A 27,659-nucleotide genomic window follows, 5' to 3' on the forward strand; every position below is an offset into this window, starting at 1 on the left:
TGTGGTGTTTTGAATGAGAATGGCTCCCATAGTTGCATATATTTGACTACTTTGTCCCTAGTTAGTAGATCAGTTTGGGAAGGATTAGGAGGTATGGCCTTGTTGGAGTGGGTGTGGGCACGCTGGAGGAAGTGTGTCATTGGGGGTGGGCTTTGAGGTTTCAAAAGATTCCTGAAGTTCTCACTGTTCCTTCTTCCTAGCTCATGCTGTGGATCAAGATGTAAGCTCTCAGCTACTGCTTCAACGGCATGCCAACCTGCCCTCCATAAAACTCCTTATCTCTCTGAAACGGCAAGCCTCAAATAAACCCTTCTGCAAGTCACCTAGGTCATGTGTTTTATCAAAGCAATAGAGAAGTAGCTGACACAGGCAGGAGCCCCAAACCTGGCTGCTGATGAGATGATACAATTGATTTCTTAATCATCCATCATAATTTCCAAACTGACCACACACATCAGGTAGAGGTGTAAATTTCCCTCGTGGTGTTATGGCTGTTTCTCTAGTGGCATGCTCTCTTTACTTTCTTAAAAGTCTGCTCATGTCCCATCTCTCTTCCACTGGTCAGGGAGCAATGGGTGGTATTTCCTTCTGCAGAAGGCTTGCGAATAAAGCATGCCCACTCTCAGAGAACCAACATGCCCGTGGCTACAGCTCACTGGCACCTGAAAAGCAGGCCTTCTGAGGGCTGTCCAGACCTCATATGCTTCACATGGGACACCTGCTTTGAGACTCGAATCAAACTTTATAGTGACTCTATCCATCTGTGATGTTTAAAAATCCTTGTCCAGCGGCTGAGCCTGAACTGTGAGCATAAATCAGAAAAAAGAACAAGAAGCTACAATAAACAAGTCAGGAGCTGAAGAGATGACTTGGTGGTTGCAAGCACTGGCTACTCTTGCAGAGGATCCATACTTGAGTCTTAGCACCCACATGGTGGCTCACAACCATCTGTGACTCTAGTTCCAGGGGATTTGGTGCCTTCCTTCTGTTCTCTGTGGGCACTGTATGGATGTGGCATACAGTTATACATGCAGGTAAAAAGACAATATTAAAAATGAAAATTAAAATTTAAGCTATTCCAAATTTCAAGGAGTTTAAGTTTTGTTTTGGAAGAGAATAGTTAATAGAACTTAGTGATTATTTTGCAGATTTGTGTTTGCACATTTGTGTGTGTGAACGTGTGTATGCATATGAGCATGTAAATGTGTGCATATTTGTATGTTTTTATGTGGGTACATGTGTACATGCTTGTGTGTACATGTTTATGTGTATACATGTTCATGTTTGTGTATGTGTGCATATGTATCCATATGTGAATATTTGTGTGCATATGCACACGTTTATGTGTGTTCATGTGTGCATATTTATGTGTGTACATGCATACATTTATGTGTGTACATGTTTATGAAAATGTGGTTTCATGTTGGTGTATGTATGCATGTGTATCCATATGTGAATATTTGTGTGTATATGCATGCATATTTATGTGTATACATGTGTGAATATTTATGTGCACACATGTTTACATGTGTATATGTTTATGTGTACATGTATTTTCATGTTTGTGTTTGTATATGTGTACATGTGTTTTCATGTACGTGCTAGCATAAGGAAGTCAGAAATCAGCCTCAGGTGTTGTGCCTCAGGAAACCATCTACCTTGTTTTTTGAAACATGTTTCTTCACTGACCTGGAGCATAGACTAGCTGGCCAGTGATGCCAGATCCTCCTGTCTGTGTCTCTATGCCACCGCCCAGCACTAGGATTTCAGGTGAATATCACCACACTCAGCTTTTTTTATCTGAGTTCCAGGGCCAGAACTTGACTCTTTGTGGTTCTGTGGCGAGAAATCTACCAACTACACTATCTTCTCAATCTAGTGTGGTAGTTCGAATGTGCTTGCCCCAGGGAGTAGCACTATTAGGAGTTATGGTCTCATTAGAGTAGGTGTGCCCTTGTTGGAGGAAGTGTGTTACTGTGGGGGTGGGCAAAGAAAGCTTCCTCCTAACTGCCAGAGGGTGGTGCCAGTCTTCTCCTGACTTCCTTCAGATGTAGAACTCTTGGCTCCTTCTTGAGCACTGTGTCTGCCTGGATGCTCCCATGATTTCTGCCATGATGATAATGGACTGAACTTCTGAACCTGTAAGTCAGCCCTAATTAAATGTTGTCCCTTATGAGAGTTGTCTTGGTCGTGGTGTCTCTTATCAGCAATGGAAACTGTAACTGAGACACCTAATGATTCATTTTTAATCCAAATCTCAAAATGCCTAGTGAAGACTGATGAAAATAGAAAGAAGTCATACAGAGAGAAGTAATAGTTGGGTTGTATGTCTCATGCAGAACTGGATGCAGTCAGGAGCCAGGATCTGTGTCAGCTCTATTAAGTCATGTGTTAGATGGACATTAAGCTTATTTTAAGGTCCACTCTGTTGCTGCTACTTGATTGCATTGGCGGATGTAAACAATAGTTACAATCAGAAACATGCAATCCTGCTTGTTACAGAAACCCTGAGAAATGTCTGAAAATTATTCTTTCTGTAAGAAGAAAAACCCAGGTTGCTGAGACCAAGTGATTTCTCTGAGGACAACGTGACACATTTGTATGAAGGTTTCATCTTAACTACTGTATGTTGCCTGGAGCACACAGGAAAGCTGGAGAGTGTCCCTAGCTCCCAGGAGCCATCATGCCCCTGCAGAAATAGACTTGCTTGTTCTCCAGGGCGTCACTATAACACATGTGACATGCTACAGGTCTTGTGTTTCATCAAAATGCCATTGTCCCCTGTCTATATCAGTCATGGAAGAAGATCAGAAGAGCATGTAATCTCATCTCAGTGATCCTGAACTTCCCTCAAGGAAGACTTTGTGTACACTGCCCCTTCCCCATCTTTTAGCTGCCTCGGCCTCTGAGACTCTTGTCCCATATCTCAAAACTGCAGCCCCTTCTCCATAAGTATTTTTTCATATTTCTCGTAGTCTCACTATTGACTCTGGATGGTAAGGGCCCAAGGACACTCTCTCTCCTCTTCTCTTTCTAACCCATCAGCAGTCATTCCTAGCCACCAGGCTGCATATGCTGTGCTCTACCACGCTTTCCTCCATTAGTTTTTGGCTCCTCCCTTCTCTCCCTCTCCTCCCAGTTCTTCTATGGCTAGCCCACAATTATCCTCCGAGTTTCCTGCAGCGAAGGCTCCAGATGAGCCTAGTGTTGACGTGGTTTTCCATCCCAATTAGTAGCTTCACTGGTTCTGCCCTCATCCTGACTCAGCCAGCCCAGTGTCCCTGGATTTCTCTTGACTTTGTCATTTCCCACTAGGCTCCTCCCTCCACACCCTGGATACAGTATTCATTCTTCAGCCAATAATTTTTTTTTCAATCACCACCCCCAAAAGTGCCCAAAGCCCAATGGAGTACAGAGCCTTATTGAAGTACTGTGCCACCTGGAAGAAGTCTGACATTGGCCAAGGACAAGGAAATGGGCTGCCACGCAGGAATCTGACATCAAGACATGGCAAAGAAGTAAGTCTAGGAGGAATCTGACTTTTGGGTGGGACAAAGAAGCAGGCTTTAGATGATTACGACTTTCAGCTAGGTCAAAGAAGTAGGCTCAGACATCCTGATCATCCTTAGAAACAGTGATGACTGGAGTGAACATTGTTTGTTGTCTTGTGTTTATCGTCTTGCTTTCTGTTTATTGTCTTGCTTGTTCCTTGACTATTGTCTTGCTTGTTCCTCATTGTACTACTATCAATCTTAATACCTACATGTAATTAAATTGGTATAAAAGTGGACTGGAAATTATTAAACCTGACTTCAGTCTCAGAATTGACTTGGGTCATGCATCTAGTGAGCCAATTTTACAGAACCAATGAAGCAATATCATTGGAAAGTTTTGCCTCAGGGAGTGACTAATTACCTTACCTTATGTGAGAATTTCTTTTTTGTCTCTGCTTCAATTCAAGAAGCTAGGACTTTGAATCCTTTGGTGTATATTATTCATGGAGTTTTATTATAGGCTTTTGCTCTTATACAATGGGCTTTAAAATTTTTGAAGTAGTTGTTGCTCCAGAAAAGATTCAAAGGCAGTATCTTTTTCAATATTTGGTATATCTGTTATATCCTAAACAACTTGTAGCACAGAAAATTCAAATAAGGAAAGATAATTTACTTATTCTGAATGATTTTCAAAAGTTATTAGGAGATATTAATTGGTTAAGACCTCATCTTAAACTTACTATAGGAGAACTTAAAACTCTGTTTGATACCTTCAAGGGGGATGAAAATCCTAATGCCTCTCAACAATTAACTGATGAGGGATGAATATCTTTGCAGAAAGTAGAGGAAGTTATTAACTAACAACAGATACATTATATAGACTATGATCAATTATTGGCTGCTTGCATTCTTGCTACAACTCACATGCCAACAGCAGTCCTTTGGCAAAAGGAACCATTAATGTTGATTTATCTTTTTTCATCACCAAGTAAAGTTTAAACATCCTATTATGAAGCTGTTGATGTGTTAATACAGAATTGCAGGATAGAATCGAGAAAATATTTTGGGAAAGAACCAGATGAAATATTTATTCCTTATTCCAAACAACAATTAAATTTGTTTTTGCAGAATATTGAGATTTGGCCTATTGCATAACATTTTTTTTTTTTAGTGGAACAAAGAGAAATGTTCTTTATTACAGAAGTTAAAGCATATCACAGCCATTGATCATCATTATACAACCAATACCTACTAGAAAAGTATGATTCATAGTCATGACAAATCAGAATCAAATAGAAAGTAACTGAGACTGAGATGCCTCAACTTAATAGATAAACATTTTAAATCAGTTACAGTAAAAATGTACAGGGAACTAAAGGAAAATATGTCCACAGAATAGAAGAAATATACATTTTTAATAAGTGGACAGAAATAAAATTTCAGTAGAGAAATAGAAACCTTAAAAATAAACAAATAGAAATTTGTTAAAACAGCGTACTGTAATGCCTTAAAAGAAAATTCTGCTGCATGGCTCACTAGCTGACTGCAGATGGCCAAAGAACGGGTGCATCATCAATAAATAAGCTCATTAGGTCGAAAATTACTCAGAAAAGTGAGCTACTGACTTACCCACCAACCAGTGTAGATGACTTTAAAAATATTATCCTGGAAAGAGTTAAACACAAAGAGTATATACTATAGAACATATATATACATGTGTGTGTGTATGTGTGTGTATGTGTGTCATGTGTGTACATATCAGCAGCAATTTCGGATCCTCCTCCCTGTCTCTGCAACTCTTAGCTCCACCTCCCTTTTTCTGTCCAATCACAGGCCTCCCACTGCCCTAATGTAATTGTACAGGGAAAATCCTGCAACAGGACAGTAAGTATTAGATAGATAGATAGATAGATATAGATTGAAGAGAAAGGAATTATACTCTTTGGTATTCAGGCATGACAAATTTTTTAGGCAAAAATGATAATCATTGTCCAAAAGACCAGTTGTTACAATTTGCCTCTATGCATGCTTTTGTATTCCCTGTGAATTTATGCATGCAGTCTATAGAAGATGCACTCACTATATTTACAGATGGCTCATTTAATGGGAAGGCAACATATGTGATTGGATCACAGGTTCATTCTCTTGAGTTTACCCCTGCTTCAGCACATAATTAAACTATGTGCTGTAACTGCTATTTTTGTAATGCTGAAAAATCAAGCTTTTAATCTGTATACTGATAGCCAATGAATATATAGCTTCTGGTTTGCAATTGCTTGAAATTGTTCCCATTTTAGATACTGCAAATTCTCAAATTTACAATTATTTATGCAAATACAGCTCAATTTGAAATACGTACAGTTCCCTATTTTGCAGGCCATTTAAGAGCTCATTCTGGATTGCCAGGACTCCTTAGTGAGTGAGGGCAATGCCACAGCAGATGCATATACCAGGAAGGTTATAGGCCTTGCACAGGAACAATTAGCCACACAATCTCATTCTTTACATCATCAAAATAGTAATAGCTTGAGACAACAATTGGGTATTCCTAGAGGATATGCATGCCAAATTGTAAAGACTTGTCCCGAATGTCCTCAGTTTCTAAATGAACCACATAATGGTGTTAATCCTCAAGGACTTCTATCTAATCAATTATTGCAAATGGATGTTACTCATATTTCTGATTTTGGAAAATTAAAATATGTACATGTGACTATTGATACCTTTTCAGGCTTTCTAGTTGCAACTGCTTTAACAGGAGAAGCAATTAAAACTGTAATTAGTCATTGCCTAGGTTTTTCTATGATTGTTGTTCTAAATCAGATTAAAACAGATACTGGAACTGGCTATTGCAGTCAAGCATTTGACACTTTCTGTGGACAGTTTAATATCACCCATGTTAGTGGGATTCCTTATAATCCTCAAGGATAAGGTATTGAGAAACAGGTATTGTGGAACTAAGACAATGTCTTCATAAAATAAAAGAGGGGGAGTTATATCCTCCATATATATATACCATACAATTCTCTAAATCATTCTTTTTTTATTTTAAAAAATTTTAAAATTTGGATGCCAAGAAACTCTCTGAGTGTCTATGGTATCCCACAACTAGGCATACTTGTACCTAGGTGAAATGGAAGGATCCACTTACTAGCATATGGCATGATCCTGATCAGGTATTTAATATGGGGAAAAGGGCATGCTTGTGTTTTTTCTACAGGATGCTGAAGGAGCATGCTAGTTGGAGAGTGATTGGTGTGACATGCTGGTGCTGGGACAAAAATGATGCTGACCTGTGAGCTTTCAGAGTGCCCTGACAATGGTGACAGAAAGCTGTCTTGGTCATTTGTTCATGACCCACCTTTGCCTGCCTATATCCCATATTGGACAAGCTGTCTTGCCTCAAACTTTTAGACCTTGTAGAACAGAGAACATGGAGACTGTGGAAACTGACTTAGAAAAATTAGCCAAATAGAGAAATTGTTATAATGACTCTTTTCTATCCTTCAGTGTGACCAGTTAGTCTGACTCAATCATGGACTGGTCTAGAAATTAATCCAGTATTGGAAATGACAGTATTCATTTGGAAGGCTAGCTCTGGACATTTTCAGAGACACACTGGGAAGTTAGCTGCAGTTCTCTATGATGTTATTTTAACAATAGATTAAAATTGGGATAGGATATGGATTTCAAACAAGTATTAGTGTATATGTTAAAGCCCCTAATCTTTTATTAATTGGTCATGTTAAAATTACTTTTGTTTCTTCTACAGTATTTAATGTAAGTTGTATTGATTGTACTCTTTCTAATTGTTAGTGTGTTGAAAACTGGCATGTTATAGTGGTCTATCAACAAGCTTTTGTTTTATTGCCTGTGAGTATTACAAGACCTTGGAATTCTGAAAAAAAGCTTGCAGGTACTGGAGGAAGTGAGTCAGGCTTTATGTAGAAGCAAGAGAATAGTAGACTTGATTATTGCTGGTATTGCAGCTTTAATTACATTGATAGCTAGCACCACTGCCTCTGCAATTGCCTTGACACAAGAAGTTAAGACAGCTAATCTTGTTAATCATTTAGCAAAAAAAAATGTTACTAATGTTCTGAGTATTTAAGAGGATTTAGGTAGGTGTTTGGAGCAATGAATTGATGCTCTTTAAGATATCATTCAAATTATTGGAGAGCAGGTCCAGAGTCTAAAAGTAAGAAGCCATCTCGAGTGCCATCCTAAGTACCAATGGATTTGTGTTACTTTTAAAGTTTACAATGATAGTCACTATAATTGGAAAAAAGTTCAAGGATACTTGCAGGGTGTTTGGCATAATTCCAACACCTCTCTGGATGTTTTAGCTTTGCATACTGAGATTATGAATTTAAAGAATGCTGCTCTACTGAGCTTTGATGCTTCAGATATTGCTGCTAAATCTGTCCATGGCCTGAAGTCAGTATTTCCATCTTGGTCAAGCTTCAAGAATGGCATATATGGCTTGATCATGCTGGCCTTTCTTGTCTTGGGAGTATTTTTATTTATGCCCTTCATGTTAAAGCTTGCCTTTAACAACATCAACATGCTGGCAGCCAAAGTACATGGCTTGAAATGAAAAATGAACTCCCAAGCAGAGTCATTCACTTAACAGGCTAGCAATCCAGGGACAGGTAAGATTCTGTACAAAACCTTACCGACCTAAGACAGAGGCATGTGCCAAAAGGCTGTGTCTATCAATGAACACTAATAAGGCCATGTTTGTTCAAATAACACAAACAAGCTGCGTGTGACCTTGAAGACGGGTAAGAAAGGCCTTGTGAGAATTTTATAAGACAGGGTCAGCCTTGTTTATAAAATAAAAAGGGAGAGATGTAGAGAGCCTTATTGGGGTGCGGTGCCACCTGGCTGGAGTTTGACATTGGCCAAGGACAAGGAAATGGGCTGCTTGGCAGGAATCTGACATCAGGGCATGACAAAGAAGTAAGTCTAGGAGGAATCTGACATTAGGGTGGGACAAAGAAGCAGGCTTTAGTCATGATTATGACTTTAGACTAGGACAAAGAAGTAGGCTCAGACATCCTGATCATCTTTAGAAACAGCAATCACTGGAGTGATCACAGGGCTTTGTGTTTATTGTCTTGCTTGTTCCTTGACTATTGTCTTGCTTGTTCCTTATTGTACTACTATCTATCTTAATACCTCCATGTAATTAAGTTGGTATAAAGTGGACTGGAAATTATTAAACCTGCATTCAGTCTCAGAATTGACTGGGGTCATGCTGCAACATTGTCTAATTGTCTCTTTCCTTTTAATCCTTGCTCCTGCGCCAGAGAACCGGTTGACTGAGTGGGCTTGGTCACAATGGGGTGTGTAATCCTCTATGTCTTTCTTCTCTTCTTTTTCCCTACCTTCCTGTTTCCTCAGAGGAAGGCAGGCTCCCTCTCCTGCATCCACACTCCTCTGTTCCCTGACCACCCTGTGAGGAATCTGAACTCTCTCTTGGCCATTCTCTCTCCTTAGCTTTATATTTCTCCAGGACAGTGAGTACCGCCACCTATGACATATATCGAACATGTCTATGTCTCCATAGCAGAACTCACTTTCCCAGCCTTACGTGATTCTGATGGGAATTCCTTTTTTTACGCCTCTATCCATTATAACTCAAAATGATTTTTAGTGCACAGTAGGTGCTGAAATTCATGGCATACAGTAGGTGCTCAGTATTATCTTCTTTCCCATCTTCCTTGGAATGAATGGAGAAAAGGAAGAAAGTTTGGGTTTTCTAGGACATAGACATCAAAATTACAGTGATGTACTTACTATATTGCCATAACTAATCAGGGCAATATTAATTTTGATTATTGCTTGATTAAATTCTAGGAGAATGCAAAGTGGCCCAACTTGCATGCAAATCTAAGAAGATTATTACAGTTGGCTTCTTTCCCTATTAATTACACAGTGAATCTGAAATAAATATGGAAACAATTTACAAACATTGGTATAAGTTAGAGAAAAGACTGCATTATCTGAACAGAACACTCGGGGAACAGAAGTTCTTTCAGGAAGTCTAAGATTATCACTGAAAATAGCTATGAGATTTTTATGGAGATGAATGTACAGAGGATCCAGGTAACAACTCATGCCTGTAATGAAGGCAGATTCAGCTTGGACTTGAATAAGCATCTATATTTGCAATCCTAGAAGCTTATACTATAAGGGATCAAGGAGGCATACTATGACTTGTTAACTCAATAATGTGGAAAAGACCCCAATTGCTTATCCTTCCCTGGCCCTTTCTGGTTCTAATCTCCTATTGGTAACAGGCAGTGGTGCCTTGCCGTAAACACATACTGTGGTGGTTGACTTCACTGTCAACTTGGTGAGTTCTAGAGCCACTTGGGAGATGGGCCTTAGCACATGCCTGTGAGGGATTGTCTTTGTGGCAACAGTTGAGGAAGCAAGCCACGCCCACCGTGGGCAGCACCATTCCCTGGCCTGTGAGTGGAGGAGAGTGGAGCAGCAGGGAAGTATTCATCCCTCTCTGCTTCCTGACCGGATGTGACCTGAGCAGCTGCTTCCTCTTTCTGCCTCCTTCACTTACCTTCCTTTACCCTTGAACAGAAGGGCAGAATAAACCCTTTGTCTCTTGAGCTGCTTTGTATATGGGTGTCTTGGCACAGCAACAAGTAAGGAAACTTAGACACACAAACCAAAACATAATCCCAAATTCATTGGCAAAACTGAGTCAATGCAGTTCCAACTGCCCTTGGAGTTGGTTAGGGTTGGCAAAGGGTAAGATTCAACAGCAGAGTATCGGTTAGGTCAGCCAAAACTTTGTCAATTATTTAGTGTAAATATTGCAAGGGCAATTTAGTACCAAGATTAACATACTGATATAGAGTCTGTAGGTTTCTAGAAGGATTAAGAGAGGTTCAGTTGCCCTTGATTTCACTGAATACAACACATCAGGGATACTCAAGTCACTTACATAGATTGGTGGAGTAGTATTTAGATAAAACATATACACACCCCCTAATGTACTTTAAATCATTCTCAGATTACTAATAACGCCTAATAGAATGTAAATACTATATACATATATAATATTTACAAAATATGTACTAATTTTATTGTAATGTTTTTGTGTTCATCTACATTTACATGTGTATGTGTATGCACTATAGCATGTGTATGATTTTGGGGGACATACACATGCTATAGTGTATATATGGAGGTCAGAGGACACCTTTGAGTGTCAATTCTCACGTTTCCCCTTGTTTGGGCCATGTCTATTTGCCACGCATGGCTGTTGTAGCTAGCTTGAAGGTTCCCCTTGTCCTGCTGTAGATACTCTGGGATGAGCTATTGTGTCTGGTTTTACATGGGTCCTGGAGACTCAAACTCAGGCCCCACTTGCATGTCAAGTGGCTTTATCCTCTGAGTCATCTTCTCAGTCCTTTTGTTGCTGATTTGTTTCCTAAATATTTTCATTCTGTGATTGTCTAAATGTACAGATTCTAATTCAGCAGTACAGAAAGCCAACTCTGTTTTATGTAGTCAAATGTATAAGCAAGAATATACTTGTGTGTATATGCATTTGTGTGTGCATGTGTATGAGTATGTGTGTATGTGTGTATATGTGTGTGTGTGCATGTGTGTATGTATGCATGTGTGTGTATGTGTGTATATGTGTGTGTATGTGCATGTGTGTTTATGTCTACTTGTGTGTATGTCTGTGTATATGTCTGTATGTATATATGTGTGTGCATGTGTGTGTATGTGTATATATGTGTGTGTATGTGCATGTTGTGTGTTTATGTCTACTTGTGTGTATGTGTGTATGTCTGTATGTGTATATGTGTGTGTGCATGTGTATGTATGTGTATATATGTGTGTGTATGTGCATGTGTGTTTATGTCTACTTGTGTGTATGTATGTGTGTATGTCTGTATGTGTATATGTGTGTGTGCATGTGTGTGTATGTCTACTTGTGTGTATGTCTGTGTGTATGTCTGTATGTGTATATGTGTGTGCATGTGTGTATGTATGATGTGTATGTCTCTATGTGTATATGTGTGTGCATGTGTGTATGTATATGTGTGTATATATTTGTATGTGTATATGTGTATATGTATGTGTATGCATGTCTGTATGTGTATCTGTTTATATGTGTATGTATGTATGTGTGTGTATGTGCATGTGTATGTATGTCTATATGTGTATATGTGTATGTATGTGTGTGTATGCATGTGTGTGTGTCTGTATGTGTATCTGTGTATATGTGTGTGTGTGTGTATGTATACCATCCTTTTCATGTCACATAGTCACCAGCACATGGAGAGTAGCTGCCATGAAGTATAAGCCCCACACTGGGTACACAGGAGCCTGCATACCCACTCACAGATGTATCAGGAGTGTCTGTGCCTATTGATCCCTTAGGCAGGATTTGTCTCTGAATTTGTTTGTTCATGCCACTCTGCAGAGCCTACTTACCACTCCAGTCTTGAGATGAAATGCTCTGACAGGGAGCAGATGTACCAATTAATAACCTGTCAGGTCTGATGGTTAGAGGAGGGGGAACGTGTCCCCCCCATGAATATCTGGCATGGCTTTTGTTCCTATTTCAGGGTGCTGTGGGTCAGGAGACACATGCCGTCTCCCTAGGGGGTCCAAAATGTCTCATTAGTGTCTATCTTTCATGACACTGTGATGCGGCCTTTGGAAGGTTGGCTCACCTGCTCTTCGCCAAGGATCCTGAAGTGATGGAGCTCTTTAATCAGGGAGTTGGGACAGCCAGCTGTGGGAGAGGAGAATTAGTCATAAAAGTGTCACTGTCATTCTGTACAGTGGTCCCTTTCTTATATGCCATTGTGACTATCACCAGCTGATGCCCATGCTGACAAGGAAACAAACGTGCACCTGCAAACACATGTCTCACCAATCACAAAGGAGCCAGACCTTCAAAGCAGAGTTAGTTGACCTCTTTCTGGGCTCAGACTGTCATTCTTCAGGAAAAGGCCTGCATGTGAGTCCAGCCTGGCCTGTTCCCTAGAATGAAGATTATGACCTGGCCATAGGATACCATGTTCCTTTTGGCACTCATAAATGTGTCCTGATACAAAGCTGGAGTCTGTGGTGCTGGAAGGGGACAGTCGGTGATTCTAGGTTCTTACATGCTGAACCAGTGGCGTTTCCTGACCACCAGGACCAGTGTTCTGCTCACGAGGCTTAGGAATGGAAGCATCCTGTCTTAGCAGGATCTGTGAGGTTTAGAAACTCCCACCACCTTCGACTTCTCCCAGTCTTCAGGCTTTGCTACCATCTTCCTTTAGTCATAAAATGACATAAATAAATCTTATATACGTACTACATTTATATATGTATACACCCGTGAATGCTTTGCATCAGCTAATACATGTTCCGTGCTGACCTTCTCAATGGAATTATTCCACAGCGTCAGGTTGGAGTCATTCATAATATTAACACCAGAAACAAATTTGATATTAAGAACCTGTTCCTCTGAGATAAGCCCCACGGATAGCATAAATTCATTGACATTTCCATTAAGGAAATTGGATCATGTGTGGAGCCCATCAAAGAAGCCATTGAGACAATTCTCCTTCACTGGGCACCAGGAGGAAAGAGAAGAAGGGACTGAGAGGGTTTTCTGCGTGAGGGCAGGTTAAGGGACAGCAAGATTTGCCTTCACACAGGTGAATGAGGGTTTGTGTATTGTTCTAGATGGTAGGTCGGAATTACAGAGTAGACTAGTGAAAAGAGATGTCCACACAGGGCTGAATATTGACTTGGGATATTAAGGGGGATTTGGCGTGATGATAATTCTATGTGTCAACTTGACTGGCCGAGGTGATACCCAGAGAGGAGGTGAAATGGGATGTTTCTAGCATTCGAGTTGGTGGGTTGAGATAGGTTATTTCTCTGCCTGTGAAATGAGCCAATTCTAGCAAGATTAGATTATATTAGATGCAGGTTTATTGAAAAGTTGCTCTTGGGCAGGCGAGTTCACTGGGCCTAAGGAAGGAGGCCAGGGGGGTCGTCATGGGGAGAGGGGGTGGGGAGGGGAGGAGAAAGAGAGAAAGCATGTGTGCACAGAGAGGGAAGAGAAGGAGGAGCGTGAGAGAGACCAGAATGTCTGGATAATATAGGGAAGAGCCTCCTGTGGAAGGGCTGCCCAGCTCCTGGGCTGGAAAGTTAAGGGTTGGGGACAGGGAATGCCAGGTAGGGACTAAGGGATGCTGGGAGAACCTGGAGGCCAGCTCTGCTTTGGTTCATAAATATGCACTTCAGTCCCTCGTCCTGTGAACTGAGACCAACCAGGTTGAACATACCTGATCTGCCCTCATCTATGTGAGTGAGCGTCTCAGCCCCTCCAGAGCACTGGATGTGAGGAGCAGAAGATGGTGAGGCAGGCTGGGGCCTTCTGGACCTGGGGCATGTTTGTTTCCCTGCCCTCAGATTTCAGAGCCCCTGGTCTTTTGTTCTGTAACCTAGGGCTTGAATCATCCTCTGCCACTAATCTTTTCCCTTTTGTTCCAAGGGTGAACTATATCCCCCTTTCCTGGTTCTATGGCCCGAGAGGGAAGACTGAGATTTCTCAGCTTCCATAACCATGAGTGGCAATTCCAACACATCCTCTCCCAGATGTTTTTGTGCATGCTAATCCTCATTGTTGACTTGACTGGATTGTGAATCAGCTAAAACACAAACTACTGGGCCATTCTGTGAGGGACTTTCTCCTCCAGGTTATCTGTAGCAGGAAGGCCTGCTGTAACTGTGAGGAGCACCTTCTAGTCACAGTTCAGACCAAAGGACAGGGAAAATGGAAGCTTTTGCTTTTTGCTTGATTGCCCCCACTTTTTCTCAAAAGTCCTCCTATCCTGTGGCTGCTGTACTCATTCACTGGTCTTAAAATGTACTTCTGCCAGCTTCCAATGGGACTGAAGACCACACTTGAAATATTGAGATACTCTGCCCTAGGGACTGAGCAGATTTCAGCCTCTCCAATACAAGGGGGTCATTGTTGGATTACCCAGACCACATCTTGTAAGCTGTACATTAAATCCTATGCATGTGTGTGTGTGTGTGTGTGTGTGTGTGTGTGTGTGTGTGTGTGAGAGAGAGAGAGAGAGAGAGAGAGAGAGTGCCTTCATGCACACACGAGAACCATGACTAATAGAGTGACCCCCACTTATGTATCCTACTGGTTTTTCCGAGATGCCTTAGTAATATACTTGGGTCAGTTCCAGTCTTGAATTTCTGTGGCCAACACTGGTACACATTTAGTCTTAGATATTATACTTCACTTCAGATGGTGGTTTATAAATATTCACTGAGGTAGGACCAGTGATTTTTCTTTTTTTATTAAAGAAAATGAATGAAAGGCCGGAGGCAAATATTTTGGTGAAAAACATAATAAGTTAATTGTCAAAGTCATATCCAATACCACGGGGAGGCAGTTTGGTTTCTTGAGAGCTGAGTGGGTTCTGTAGCAAGAGGCAGAGGAGCCTTGCCAGTGAGGAAGGCTCTGTTTGCAGTGCTTCTCATGTCTGGGTAGCTGTTCTGACGAGCATCTGAAGAACCAGCTGAGGGGCGTGTGCTGTCTGATTGGCAGCGTGGCTGAAAAGTGCTTTGGAAATTCAGCCACACACCAGTCTTCCTACTTTGGAGTGCTTCAGGAGCGGGAGCAATGGCTTGGTTTTCTGACGGTGATGGAAACAGAAGTGGATAGGACACAGGAGATGCGTCATCATGGAGGTTTTACAGTCTCGGGGTCTGCACTGAGGGAATGGAAAGGGGCTAAGGGAGGAGGGCTGGGAAACTAGGGGTGGTCCATAGCTCAGGGGAGGCAGGTGGAGATGGAGAGGGAGGAAGCCTCACTGCCAATCAAGCCTTTAGATGTTCGTCCGAACAGCGATCCAGAAATGACTGCGTCTGTGGAACAGCTATAGTAAATGAACAGTTTGCCTACTCTGGTCTTATGGTTTCATCTGCACTCAGCTTACAAGTTTTTACTTTGGCCTCTTAGTTACATTAGCGTAAAATATTTATACCTCAGTTCATGCCTAGGCGTACTTAAAAACATAATCATGAAAATAATCTCTCCAATTTAAAGGTTTGGAGTCCCCTTACTCCTTTATAAGCGGTAGTTGACATCACCCAAAATTGAAAAGAAAAAAATGGTCTTCACTTAGTTTCATGCCAGATACAACAAGAAACAGAATTTGAAATTAGTTAGTTCATCTTCAGAATTTATATTCTGGTGCTCTCTTAAGGCACGAGGATTGATGCCAATGACAGCTCAAAGATAAACGCCCTGAATGAAGACCTAACAATTGCCTTCACACCTGCGTGATGCTGCAAACTCCAACAAACAAAGATGGGTGCAGCATATATTGAGAAGTGGCTAGTGTCGAGGTGTTTGTGCCATGCACAGAATGATACCCATTGCCTGTGACTGACATGGGGACCTAAATCAGGGAAGAGATAGGTACAGACTTAGTGTAATGATGGAACGTAAAGCCCCAAAAGCTAGAAGTATATGCCAAGTGCACAGAGTGTCAGTGTAGGGTATGTGGAAATTTTGTTTGGATAAAACTGGATCAAGTTCTAACTAAAATACTACAAGGAGAGAAAGTTTTGAAGGACGAGATGCATGCCCAATAGCAAGGACTACAAAGAAACTGCTGGGCTTTTAATCTTAAACAAGGTCACCATGGGCCTGCAAAGAGCATCTGCAAGGCTGTGTGCTCGGCAGCTGCCTGTGCAAGCGTGGACTGTGTGGCCGCTGTTAGTGAGTGACCCCTGTGACCAAGGATTAGCGTCTTCTAGGAGTCTCCCTGTTTTGCCTCCAGATCTTCTCCTCCCTTCAATCCCTTCCAACATGCTCATTAGTTATAGCATGTGCATTCCCAAGACAGCGCTCTGCCATTCCCAGATAAACTCACTAACTGTCAGGGCATCTTCTTTCCACATCTTATTTAGGTTAATGGGAGACGGGGAAAAATGGGCGGGAGTCATCGGAAGTGGGAAAATTTGGGGTGGGTCTCAATGCACCAATTTCTTTTCATCCATCTCAACTGTCCTTCTCAGCTCCTCAAAGGCCCATCTTCTCCTTTCTTCCCCCTCCTCCATATCTACAATTGTATATTTAAACATTGCTCCTTAGAAATCCAGCCTAGAGTACGATTCCTGCCTCCTTCCTCTTGACTTTTCCTTTCATCTAATTTTCGGGAAAGAATAGCCTACGGCCACTGTCACCACTGGACACAGCAGATAGAGGTACACATTACAAGAAGATATCAAAATGGGGGGCTTCATCACTTCTGACCCCAGTTTTAGCCTGACTGGAGTTCTGTACCATCTACTTTGTTTTCTGTAGATGGTCGGATATGCCTTGGAATGAATATGCTAATGTAAACATGAATTCCTTTATCATCATATCTGCTTTGAACTGGTGTTTTGAATGCATATAAAAGAAAGCAAGATCCTTTGGCATCACAACATGAAAGAAAAGGCAAGCAAGCATAACTATTGCTAACGCCATTAACTAACGCTCTTCCCGTAGCTAAAGCTACTTATCTTAGAACCATTCTTTCTGTCTTCAAAGGGGATGCAGCTATTGATCATGTAAAGCAGCAGTGGTGGGGATCCTTGTACCCCAGTTCTGACATGGAAAAAATTAGAAGTTTTTACTTTTGTACTTACAAGAAGAATGGTCTCAAAAAACCAAATATCAACTACTTCTCTTGGGCCCATAGGAGAACCAATGTCACTGGGTAAGTCTCCAGCTCTCCAGCATCTGGTCCTCTTACTACTTGGACAGACAGGCCAGATATGCCATCCAGGGTCATAATAACCCTATAGGCAGGAATAGCTGTTGATTCTGATCTGCTCCAGCTGGTAGTATAGAGTAGCTAGGGGTAAGAAACATCCTGGAGATCAGTCAACTATGGACTTTTCTGATTTGTACTCCCAGGGGTTTCTGAGGATCTGTGGCTCTTCATAACAAAAGTCTCCTCCTTAGAGAAAAGGATGCAGATCGCTCTAGTTCCCGGTCTCTACATGGGAATAGGTAGGGGTGGGGCAGTTGGCAAGAGTGAAGGCTTCCTGTGAATCCATGGGTAAGGGCTGGGTATCACAAGCTATTCTGAAGGTTACATTCCCAAGTAACAGCCCCTTTCAGAGACTGAGAGACAGACCCATAGCTGGAAGATTATAATCCATGCACATAATTCACAGCATATTATATTACTAACAGGATTCTGGGAGACTAACAGTGGATTCTAGGTGCATGAGCAGAATTGCACAGAAGAGAAAGCAATCCCAGAGGTGGGCTGGAGATAAGGCTCAGTGGGGTAGAGCACTCGTTATCATGCAATAGACCTAGGGTTCCATCCAGTTCCTTCACCAAAAGAGAAGAAAAATAAAGAAAAGAAAGGAAAGGAAAAACAGGATATGAAAGAGGAATTTGAAAACTGCCACTAGCCGGCACAACCCACACTGATTAATCATAATCTGAATCTTTAGCAGTTTAACTTATGTCATCACATCAAAGGCCTAGCCTAGATGCTTCCATTCCCAGTTCCCCAAATACCATGTCCATGTTTCAGCCAAAAAAAAAAAAAAATCAATCAAAGCCACGCTCACAGGCAAGGAAAAACACCGTACAAAGAGACGAGACCGATAGGAGATGCTGACTCAGGCAGGGCACTGACTGTGGGATCAACAAGCAGGAAATTTAAACCAAGATTAATATATCAAGAGCGCTAATGAAACGGGGGACTGCACGCAGGAGCAGATGTGACACAGCAGAGGTGGTGGCTAAGGAGTCAAGTACTGTGACGGAAGAAAGGATGCCTTTGACAGGCAGAAGTTTGAAGGGAAGTCAAAAGAGACTTGCCAAATTGAAATGGAAAGGAAAATAGGAACATCTAAGGAATGTGTGAGACCATCTCTACATTCTACAAAGGCAGTAATGGCCACAAGGAGAAAATTATCTCTTTTAGATAAAGAGAGTGAGACCTTGGCCTGGGCGGAGATGTGATGTCCTAGCTGGGCAGGTCAACCACCTGGCTAAGGGAGCATCCTTTAGGAATGTCAGATCTCTGCTCCAGCCAGGCTCCCACTCTCCTGACTAGAAGGTAATGATGTTCCCTATTCATTTTTACTGCTCCTGGGACACAGAGGTGTCACCCTCATCCCACAAAGAGAAGAAAGGTACTGTGCACCAGAAATATTTTTAAGTGATGAGAGAGAGCTTTCTAAGATCAGTGACAGATACTCGGTTTGCAGAAAGAAGAAAAGCTGCCAAGGGAGGGTGGTAAATGACACTTTTACTTAGTTGTTGCACCTTGGAACCACAACAATGACTAACATGTAAAGACTTTCCTAAAAGTGCAACAGTGGCAGTCGTATGTTGGCGGTAACCAATGAAAACCTGGCTAGATTTAAGGCTTGTCTATCAAGAGGGAAAAACATGCCTGGTACTGGAGGCCTAGTCAACTACTCAGGGCTAGTAAAGTCACAGATCATAGAGGGGGACTTACCACCTCCACGTGACTAGGCCAGCACAATTCCTGTGTTCTCAAAAGAATCCTTACACCCACAGATAACTAGCTCTCATCCTTCACCAAAGAAACTTTTCTTTGCAGCCAATAGAGATCATCATAGGAAGCCACACATGGTCAAAAAGCAGTGAATGAGTCTTGGATCCAAGACTCATGGAATATCTCTGAAGAGGGAGTGGAAAGATTCTAAGATTCACACCAGAATGCTGGTGTAAAATTATATGTTTTAGAAATAGACATCTATAGTACCTTGGCAATATGGCCACCCAAATAAGACCTGAACAAATACAATAGTCCTGTGCTTATCTGGAAAAGGGGAAATCTTATAGGATACACCCCTAAATGAAGAGCTATGGGCAACTAAGGAATACTCAGAGCAAGAGAATTAGCCTTTCTTAGAGATGATCCCCCCTAACTAGTTATTCAATACCAAGTGGTCATTCCTGAAACCAAATATACTCAAGTAAAAGGTATGGACTCAGCAGGTTATATTTATATATCTATATATGTGTGTACATATAAATATATAGGTCATAATAAATAAACAATTAAAAAATAATTTTAAAAAGGCCATCACTATCAACTTGAGAGGGAATGAGGGGAGGGACATGAGAGGGGTTGGAGGTAGAAAAGGGAAGAGGGGGATGTTTTAATTACATTTTAAATAAAAAATGTAAAGTCAAGAGATCATGTATTCCCAGGAAGATATAGTTTATATATAGTTACATCAATGTCTTTTAACTGCAAATGACTGACAATCCAGGCCCAGGTGAAAGATAAAGAATTAAAAGCTTATCTGTCCTGTCAGTCAATATTTTTGTATATCAGACATGATTTTAAATAACTCGGCAAGCAAGCAAGCATTTGCATGTGTGTGTATGTGTGTGTGCATGTGTGTGTATGTGTGTGTGTGTGTGTGTATATGTGTGTGCATGAGTGTGTTTGTGTGTATGTGTGTGTGTATATGTGTGTGCATGTGTATGTGTGTGTCTGTGTATGTGTGTGCATGTATGTATGTGTGTATGTGCATATGTGCATGTGTGTGTATGTGTGTGTGCATGTGTGTGTATGTGTGTGTGTATATATGTGTGTGCATGAGTGTGTTTTGTGTGTGTATGTGCATGTATGTATGTGCGTGTGCATGTGTGTGTGTGCATGTGTGTGTGTATGCATACGTGCGCACACTGGTGTATGTGTATGCTCACATGTATGTGCACACATCTTATTTCCTTATGTGCCATGTCAAGCAAAGCTGACACCAAAAGGACATTAGAGCTGTACTCAAAATGGAGGACTGAGGCTGAGCCTGTAGAGAGGACTCAGATTGGAGCCACAGTGATGGACAGTCCCTCAGACCATTGTTGAAAAGTCAAAAGAGCTTTTCTGACAGCCATGAGACAATCTGGTGATTCTGTTCATGTCAGTGGCGATCAGATCGAAATTTTGGATTTCACAGACGTGCTAGCATTTAATTGTCCAGTGATTAGGGACAGATTATGTAACATGTAGCATCATTCTGCGGAATGACAGATCTTGCACTTGGATTGACCTCTCCCTCAGCATGGAATTACTGCTCTTGGCATCTCAACGTACTGCCTGACAGACTGTTTCCATGCTCCAAAGACTGGGGCCAGGGGTCTCCTAGCAAAGTGTTCTTACAACTAGAAAGATTTTTCTAGACTTTAATTCTAGGTTCACAGTGACTAAAACCACATCCATTCTTTTTATGCAATCATTCTGCGTCTCTTCCCTGTGATTTCTCCCCAGAACTCATCGGATGTGATGCGCACACAAGAAACACCAGATGCTCATATCCCTGTGGTTTCTCTGCCTCTTAGGTTTCACCTTGGGGTGAGCACTAACTGAAATGTGGTGTCTGGCTCTGTATTTGTTCATGGACTTAGTGTCAGACACTGGACCAGATGCTGGAGATCTGGAGGTGAGGATGAGCTCGACCCTGTCAGTGACCTCATGTTGCTTCATCCAGAGAGGTTTCTGAGAGGCTGTGTCTGTGCCTTTGCAGGGCCAGGCATCCTGGACCACAGCTCTTCCCTGCCCCGCCCCATTCCTTCACATCCTCTCTTCTATATCCCACAGTGTGAAGCATCCTGCCTTGGAGACCTACTCTATATTCGAAAGCCAACAGCTAGCTCCACCCTAGAACAGACCTCTGGTCTGTGGGCACAGAACCTGTCACCGCAGACCTCTCCTTAAACAGAGACTCTTGAGTTAAGGCAATTGCAAAGCAGCAAACAGAGAAAGACTCCTGTTACATCTTTCTAGTATTCTACTCTTAGATAAGATCTTCCTGGAGCCCCTCCCATCTGCTCAGACCCGAAGAATGAATCAAACCTCATGCCACAAGTTTCTTGCTATACGTTAAAATTCGCCTCCTACAGCTTCTCAGTTTTGGTAGCAGGGAGACAACCCCCTTCTTGTCTCCTGAAGTTTGCTGGTCTTTGTTGAAGAGATTCCACAGGCCACGCCTAGTTTTCACAGGGCTCTCCCTCTTAGCAAGCAAGGCCTGCTTCAATAAGCCCACTTTTCTTTGGCTCACATGTCTTTTGTTAAAGGGATGTACTGAGTTGTGTGCTTATTGAAGGGTGAGGAGAGCGATTTCTTCCCTAATAGCGCAACATTTTCTGTCTGAATATTCAGAAGTTCTAAGAGAGCAAACTGTTCAACTTGTTTTGCCCTTTTGACAAATATATCTGCTGGAAAGTGTGGAAGGTGGCCACACTTTTTTTTTCTGACCCCAGACTTCTTGCAGGCTGCTCCTCAAATGCTTCTGGATTGTACAGCCCGACCTGGCCCTTGGGGCCTCTTCCTACTCCACTGGCTTCCAGATTCCTCCTCTTCAACAGGCCTCACACATACCTGAAACTAGCGGCCTCACTGGGAGCCCAGTCTCCTTCCTGGCTTTCAGGAAGGAGAGTCAGGTAAGAGCTTCAGGATTATTGGAGGTGACATTAAGAAGGGCTTGGGTACCCTGAAAATTCTGAGGGAGATTAGAGAATAAAGGAGTGAGGGGCTTCTGACTGGGGCCTTTCTCAATAGCTACCTGCTCCCGCGGTCTCTGCCAGTGGTCACTCTTTTCCACGAGGTTGTAGAATCTCACATTAGCTCCTGAGAGTTTTCCCTTCATTTCTTCTGTCTTGGTGTCCTCTGCTTTCTATCATCCAACTACTGTTCTGGCTGCAGTTCCTCTCGGTTCTTTCTCCAGAGGCACTGAACTACGTTGGCAGAGCCACTGAGCCCAGCCTGTCTCTGGCTTTCATTGTAGCTGTGTTGATCACAGCTGTCATCTTGCCATCAAGAAGCCCCGTGGCTGGCACGTCTGCTCACTGGCCAACGAGGTCCTCTGTTCAGTTCCGGTGAGTCTGAGCTGACTCTTCATGGTGCCCCATTCTCATATTCCTTCATAAAGTGCTTAGTTTTTGTTTGTATGGTTTTATACTTGTAGTTGATGGCTAAAGTTTCTATCCAACTCACCACTTTTCAATCGTTAGATTCAATGATGGTTATTTCTCCACCGGCGAAATGAACCAATTCCAGCCAGATTGGATTATGTTAAAGGTGGGTTTATTGGGGAGTTCCCTGGCCACAAGGATTGAGGCCAGGGGAGTTACCACGAAGAGAGAGGGCGAGAGGGAGAAGAGAAAGAGAGAAAGGCTACTCACACAGATTGAAGGAAAGAAGGAGGAGGAGAAGGAGAAGGGGAAGAAGGAAAGAAATGAGAGAGAGAGAGAGAGAGAGAGAGAGAGAGAGAGAGAGAGAGAGAGAGAGAGAGAGAGAGAGAATGTTTGGATTATATAGGGAGGAACGTCTGGTGGAAGGGCAGCCCAGGCCCTAGGCTGAAAAGTTGAAGGTTGGGGTGGGGGCAGGGTATGCCAGGTAGAGACTGAAGGATTCTGGGAGAACCTGGAGGCCAGGTCTGCTTTGCTATGTAAAAAAGTTACCTCAGTCCCTTGTCCTGGGTCTGAAACGGAACATTAATCTTTCCTCATTTAACCATGTTTAGACAGACAGACCGTCTCTTTCTCTCTCATTCTGAAATCTGTTTTCCTCCACTTTGATGCCTCTAAAGTGCCTCCCAGTGGCTCTGAGATTTCACACGTAGGTTCTTTGGAGATCCGTCAGTCAGTTTGGCATGTGCGTGTGTGTGTGTGTGTGTGTGTGTGTGTGTGTGTGTGTGTGTGTCCCACTCTGCTCTCAATTTGCAGGAGCACTGTTGCTCCTCAAGGAGCACGGTTGCGCCTCAGAGCACATGTTCTGAGCACAATGCCTTGTTTTGCTCAGGGAAATGGCGCATTCCTTGTGGAAGCCGTTCCTTGGCGGACACTGTTCTATTTTTCCTCGCTGAGGCCTGTCCTTCTGGTCTCTTTGCCTCTTTTCTCTTGCCTTAGTTTTAAGGCCCATTTTTCTGTCCTTGCTTATGGCTTGGTTGTTCATCTATGCCAGGTTAGCTTGTTTTCACGCTCACAGGAGCTCTGTGCCATTCATTTGCAGCTTTGACTGTCTACAGAACCACGGTGCCTGCTGAGTCCGTTGCCGATAAAAATAAATTGCATGCATGGAATTAAAGTGAACTAAGTGTTGATTTCACTTCATTTATAATAGTACTAGGAATGGAACCTAAGGCCTCACACTGCTCCTTATGCCCTGCCTGCCGGCCTCGGTCTTATCTGTAGTAAAAAAAAATGTTAAATGTTGAGATGGATTCTCATCAAGTTGTTCACGCTGGCCTAGAACTCAACTCTTCAGTCCTGATCTTACATGTGTGATGCTCCTGCCTCAGCCTCTGAATAAGACTCCTGAAGGGACTGCATCATACATTTTTTTTCCAAAAAGATTATGAAGACAGATTTTAATTTTTTTTAATGAGGTCTTTGGTGCACTGTTCTCTATTTCAGTCAGTAAGTATAGCCAGCATCCTTTTGTTCTTGCACAGCAGCTAGTGGTGTTGAGTTATCTAGCTGGGAGCCTCCTCTGTGAAGAACTGTGTTTCAAGGTTTGACTCATTCCCACAGAACTGTGATGACTTAAAACAAACAGCACCCCAAATCCTGAGAATCAAAACAGAACATGGAGGGATTAACCCAACCATAGACACTGCGGCAAGCCCTGCCAGACTTTCCTCCGCCACCATGCTGGAAAGATGGAGAAACCTCATTTGGAAAACACTCCATTGAAAGCCGTTACAAACTGCCTGATTCCTACTTCTTTTCCTTTCCCTTTTAATTTCCTTGTCTATCATCACAGGGGCAATTGTGGTCTCCTCTGGGTTCGATGGAAAACTGTGTGCTCCCAGGCTTGGGGTAAAAATAGAAATGGATTCTGCTGTCTGATGTGCTGCTGACACGGGCCACATGACACAAATAATCAGCAATTTGCAGATCGTTGCTGTTTAGTGGGAAATGCTTTGAGGATTAATTTCTCTCTTGGTTACACCTTAGAATCCCCAGCCGTAGGCTTGGCGTTGGCAGTTACCTTCTATTCTTCCCTTAAGGACAACTTTGAAAAGGAATCCAGCTAACAAAAATGACAGAAAAAACTAAGTGGGGATCTGAGGTGACCAAAGTTGGTACAGCAAAGGGGAAGGAGGGATGTCCTTGGCTCATAAGACAGGGTGGGGCAGGCTGCGAAGGCCGGCAGTTTCTGAGTCCTTGGGTGCCTTGTAACTGCTGGTGAGAGCTTGATTAGGGTCTCCATGCTGAAATGGTCATTTCTGAGAGTGGGACTCCACAGAATCCGTGGCCAGTTCACTGAGGCGTCTAGACTAAGCAATTGCATTAAAAATCGTCGGCAGGACTTGGCATAATCCAATTCAAAGCCAGGTCTATTTTAATAATTCTTCTCTGCTGAGAGTTTTATGTTTACATTGCAAAGGAATATGGATTTATTCCCTTTCAATAGCCAGCACTTGACGGATCTCGAGATCTAGCATAAACCCATTAAGAGTCTTGGAGTAGACACCTTTCACCTAGTAATTTATCCCTGGATACACATGCAAGGGAGGTACATAGCTGCACAAGAACAGGCTGTACTGCAGCACTGCCTTGTAATAAGACTAACCAACCGCCAAAGAGAGCATCTGCATTGTTTGTCAACATTCAACAAAGGCCCGCATAACAGCCATTTAGAGCCAGCACTGCTAAAGGACCCGGATTATATCAATGAAAATAGTTACATGCTCCCCCGTGGAATGTGTGTCCTAAAGGGACAAGGGACAGTACTGATAATTGGACAGAAGCATTACCGCTGCAGTGCTGGGGACCAGAACCAGGGCTCATACACCAGGCAGGTTCTGTAGAGCGATAGCCCCAGAGCCAATCGGTCGGCATGCAATATAATTTTAGGAGATGGTGATCAGAATCTAGAAGGAGAGCTAAGATGCTTGTTCTAAGGGACACATGCAGGCCAGGGGAGGGCGTGCAGGAAGAGTTCTTTGTGAGGGAACTGGTGAGATGGATGAACGGTTAGGAGTTTTGCAGCTGCTCTTGGAACCACATTGGAATTACGTGGACTTTGAACTCCATGTAATTCTGGTTCCATGGGATCTAATGTCCTCTGCAGGAGTTCCTCATGCCATCCCCATCCCCACTCCCCGACACAACACACACACACACACACACACACACACACACACACACATACGCGCGCGGTCACACACACACACACGTGGTATATACTCATGCACACCTACACAGATACTCATGAAGAAGGTCGTATTTTAGAAAACAGATTTCCTGTTGGGAAAATGACATGTAAGCAAAGGCTTTCTGGAAGAAAGTTAATACGCACTAGAGCAAAATGTATCAAAATAGATAAATGTCAAAGCCATAAAGTGGGGGAAACAAGCTGTAACAACCTATCTGTAACATTTATGTGTGTGTAAAAAAACAAAAAACCTCTAAACAGCATGGGTTCCCACACTGTTGGAACAACATCATGCCGGGGAATGAAAACACCATTTTAGAGTCCCTTGAATTCAGAGAGAAGTATAAGTGGCGTGGGATTCATGGGGGAGGCTTCAACTCTGCCTTTAACCTGTGACATAATTGTTACGAGCAAAACTAAAGAGCGTGCCCGTGTGAGAGTGCATGCAGGCATCCAGTGTAGGGGTGAGAGGTCAACCTCCTTCCACTTTTTTTGTGGGTTCTGGGGATAGCCCTCAAATCACCAGGTTTGAGAACCGCTTCCCTTGAAGACTCGTCCTGCCTGCCCTTTTATCATTATGTTAAAGAGGGGTGAGGAAAAAGCAGAGAAAGGCTAGAGAACCGAATGCTACCAAAGACCAGAGTGTGGACACAGGCGCTCACCGTATATTTTCCATCTCAAAGTGCATGTTTGTGACCTCTCATGACAATACAGAACTTTGCAATTTTTATTATGTTAAAAAAAAAGATTTTACAAAGCGTTCCAATTCGGGTGTATTAAACTCTGATGTTTGTGATTTCATAATAGAACGTATATATAATGAATCTAAAAAGATCCAAAAATGATACCTCCGAGAAGGGAGACCTTGCCGTGTAATCCCCACACCATCACTAGGGCTCATGGCCATACCTGGGCGCTGCAGCCTCGAACATTCTCAGAATAGGTTGACAGAAGCTATGAAATATTTTAGTCAGCTTCTCAAAGCAATTTCTTCCCAAGAATCACGGACGCCGTCTCCGGGGGTTCGAAGCAACATGTTCCAGAGAGTACATTGGTGACTTCATCACTGAGATGACAATCATGCAGATTGATAGTTTCTGGTTTGTCACAGCTGCTCTGTGAATTGAATGCCTCTGCGTGATCCCCCTGTAGCTAGGCGATGACCCGTCTTCCAATGAGGCACCCAAGAAGAAGAGTCAGCCTCATGGATATTAAGACATACGCACTAACTTTTCATTTCACAAATAAATAAATACGGTGGTGATCGGCAGGAGGTAAATGCCGCTAGAAACTCATTCAAACCTTTTTTTTTTTAAAAACAGTCTTTCACTCTGAGTCTACAATGCAAGAGGCCACGGGCAACACAGGAAGCAAAAATGAGCAGGGCAGGGATTCTGCTTTCCTGGAGATGCTTGAAGAGATAATATGCATATCAGCCAACCTCATAAATGCAGACAGAAGTGAGGGAACAGAGTACAATCAAAGAGAAAACAAAAGAGGCGGTGGATGGGATGGAAGGCCTGAAGGTTGACGATGGAGGGTCTGGGGATACTGCGCAGCTGTGTGGGCGCAGAGGAGAGCGGGAGACAGCCGCATCCACACTGCCTCGCTGCTGGCTTGAAAACCCAACACCACCGAGACCTAATTATTTGTTACAGAAAAAAAATTCCTCCCCGGAAGATATGCTTGGGAAGCCATAAATAACCTTGCTGTTGGCTTTGAGAGATTCCTGCGAATGATTTAGCGAGACAGTTTGCTCATCATCTGAGCCAACTCTCAACAGGACAATGGATGGCTCGCCGGGCTGTAGCTCACCTATCCCGCAGACAGCAGCATCCTTACCAAGAGTTCTTTTTCCTGCCTTGTCTCACTTTGTCTGGCAAGTCCCAGCTCCTGGCACAAACCTACCCAGTTGCAGTCAGTTCTCCACCCCCTA

General features: G+C 42.7%; 1 protein-coding gene across 1 annotated transcript in view; it reads right to left on the reverse strand.

Annotated features, from left to right (window-relative positions):
- The window catches only part of Prkn (parkin RBR E3 ubiquitin protein ligase), a 1,193,927-nt gene that overhangs the window by 222,077 nt on the left and 944,191 nt on the right, over positions 1-27,659 (reverse strand). Inside the window, exon 8 of the mRNA XM_052169367.1 lies at positions 12,212-12,273. Coding sequence (XP_052025327.1) covers positions 12,212-12,273 — 62 coding nt within the window. The remainder of the gene's footprint in view (positions 1-12,211; positions 12,274-27,659) is intronic.

This window comes from Apodemus sylvaticus, chromosome 23 (genome assembly GCF_947179515.1).
Source record: "Apodemus sylvaticus chromosome 23, mApoSyl1.1, whole genome shotgun sequence".
NCBI classification, from domain to species: domain Eukaryota; kingdom Metazoa; phylum Chordata; class Mammalia; order Rodentia; family Muridae; genus Apodemus; species Apodemus sylvaticus.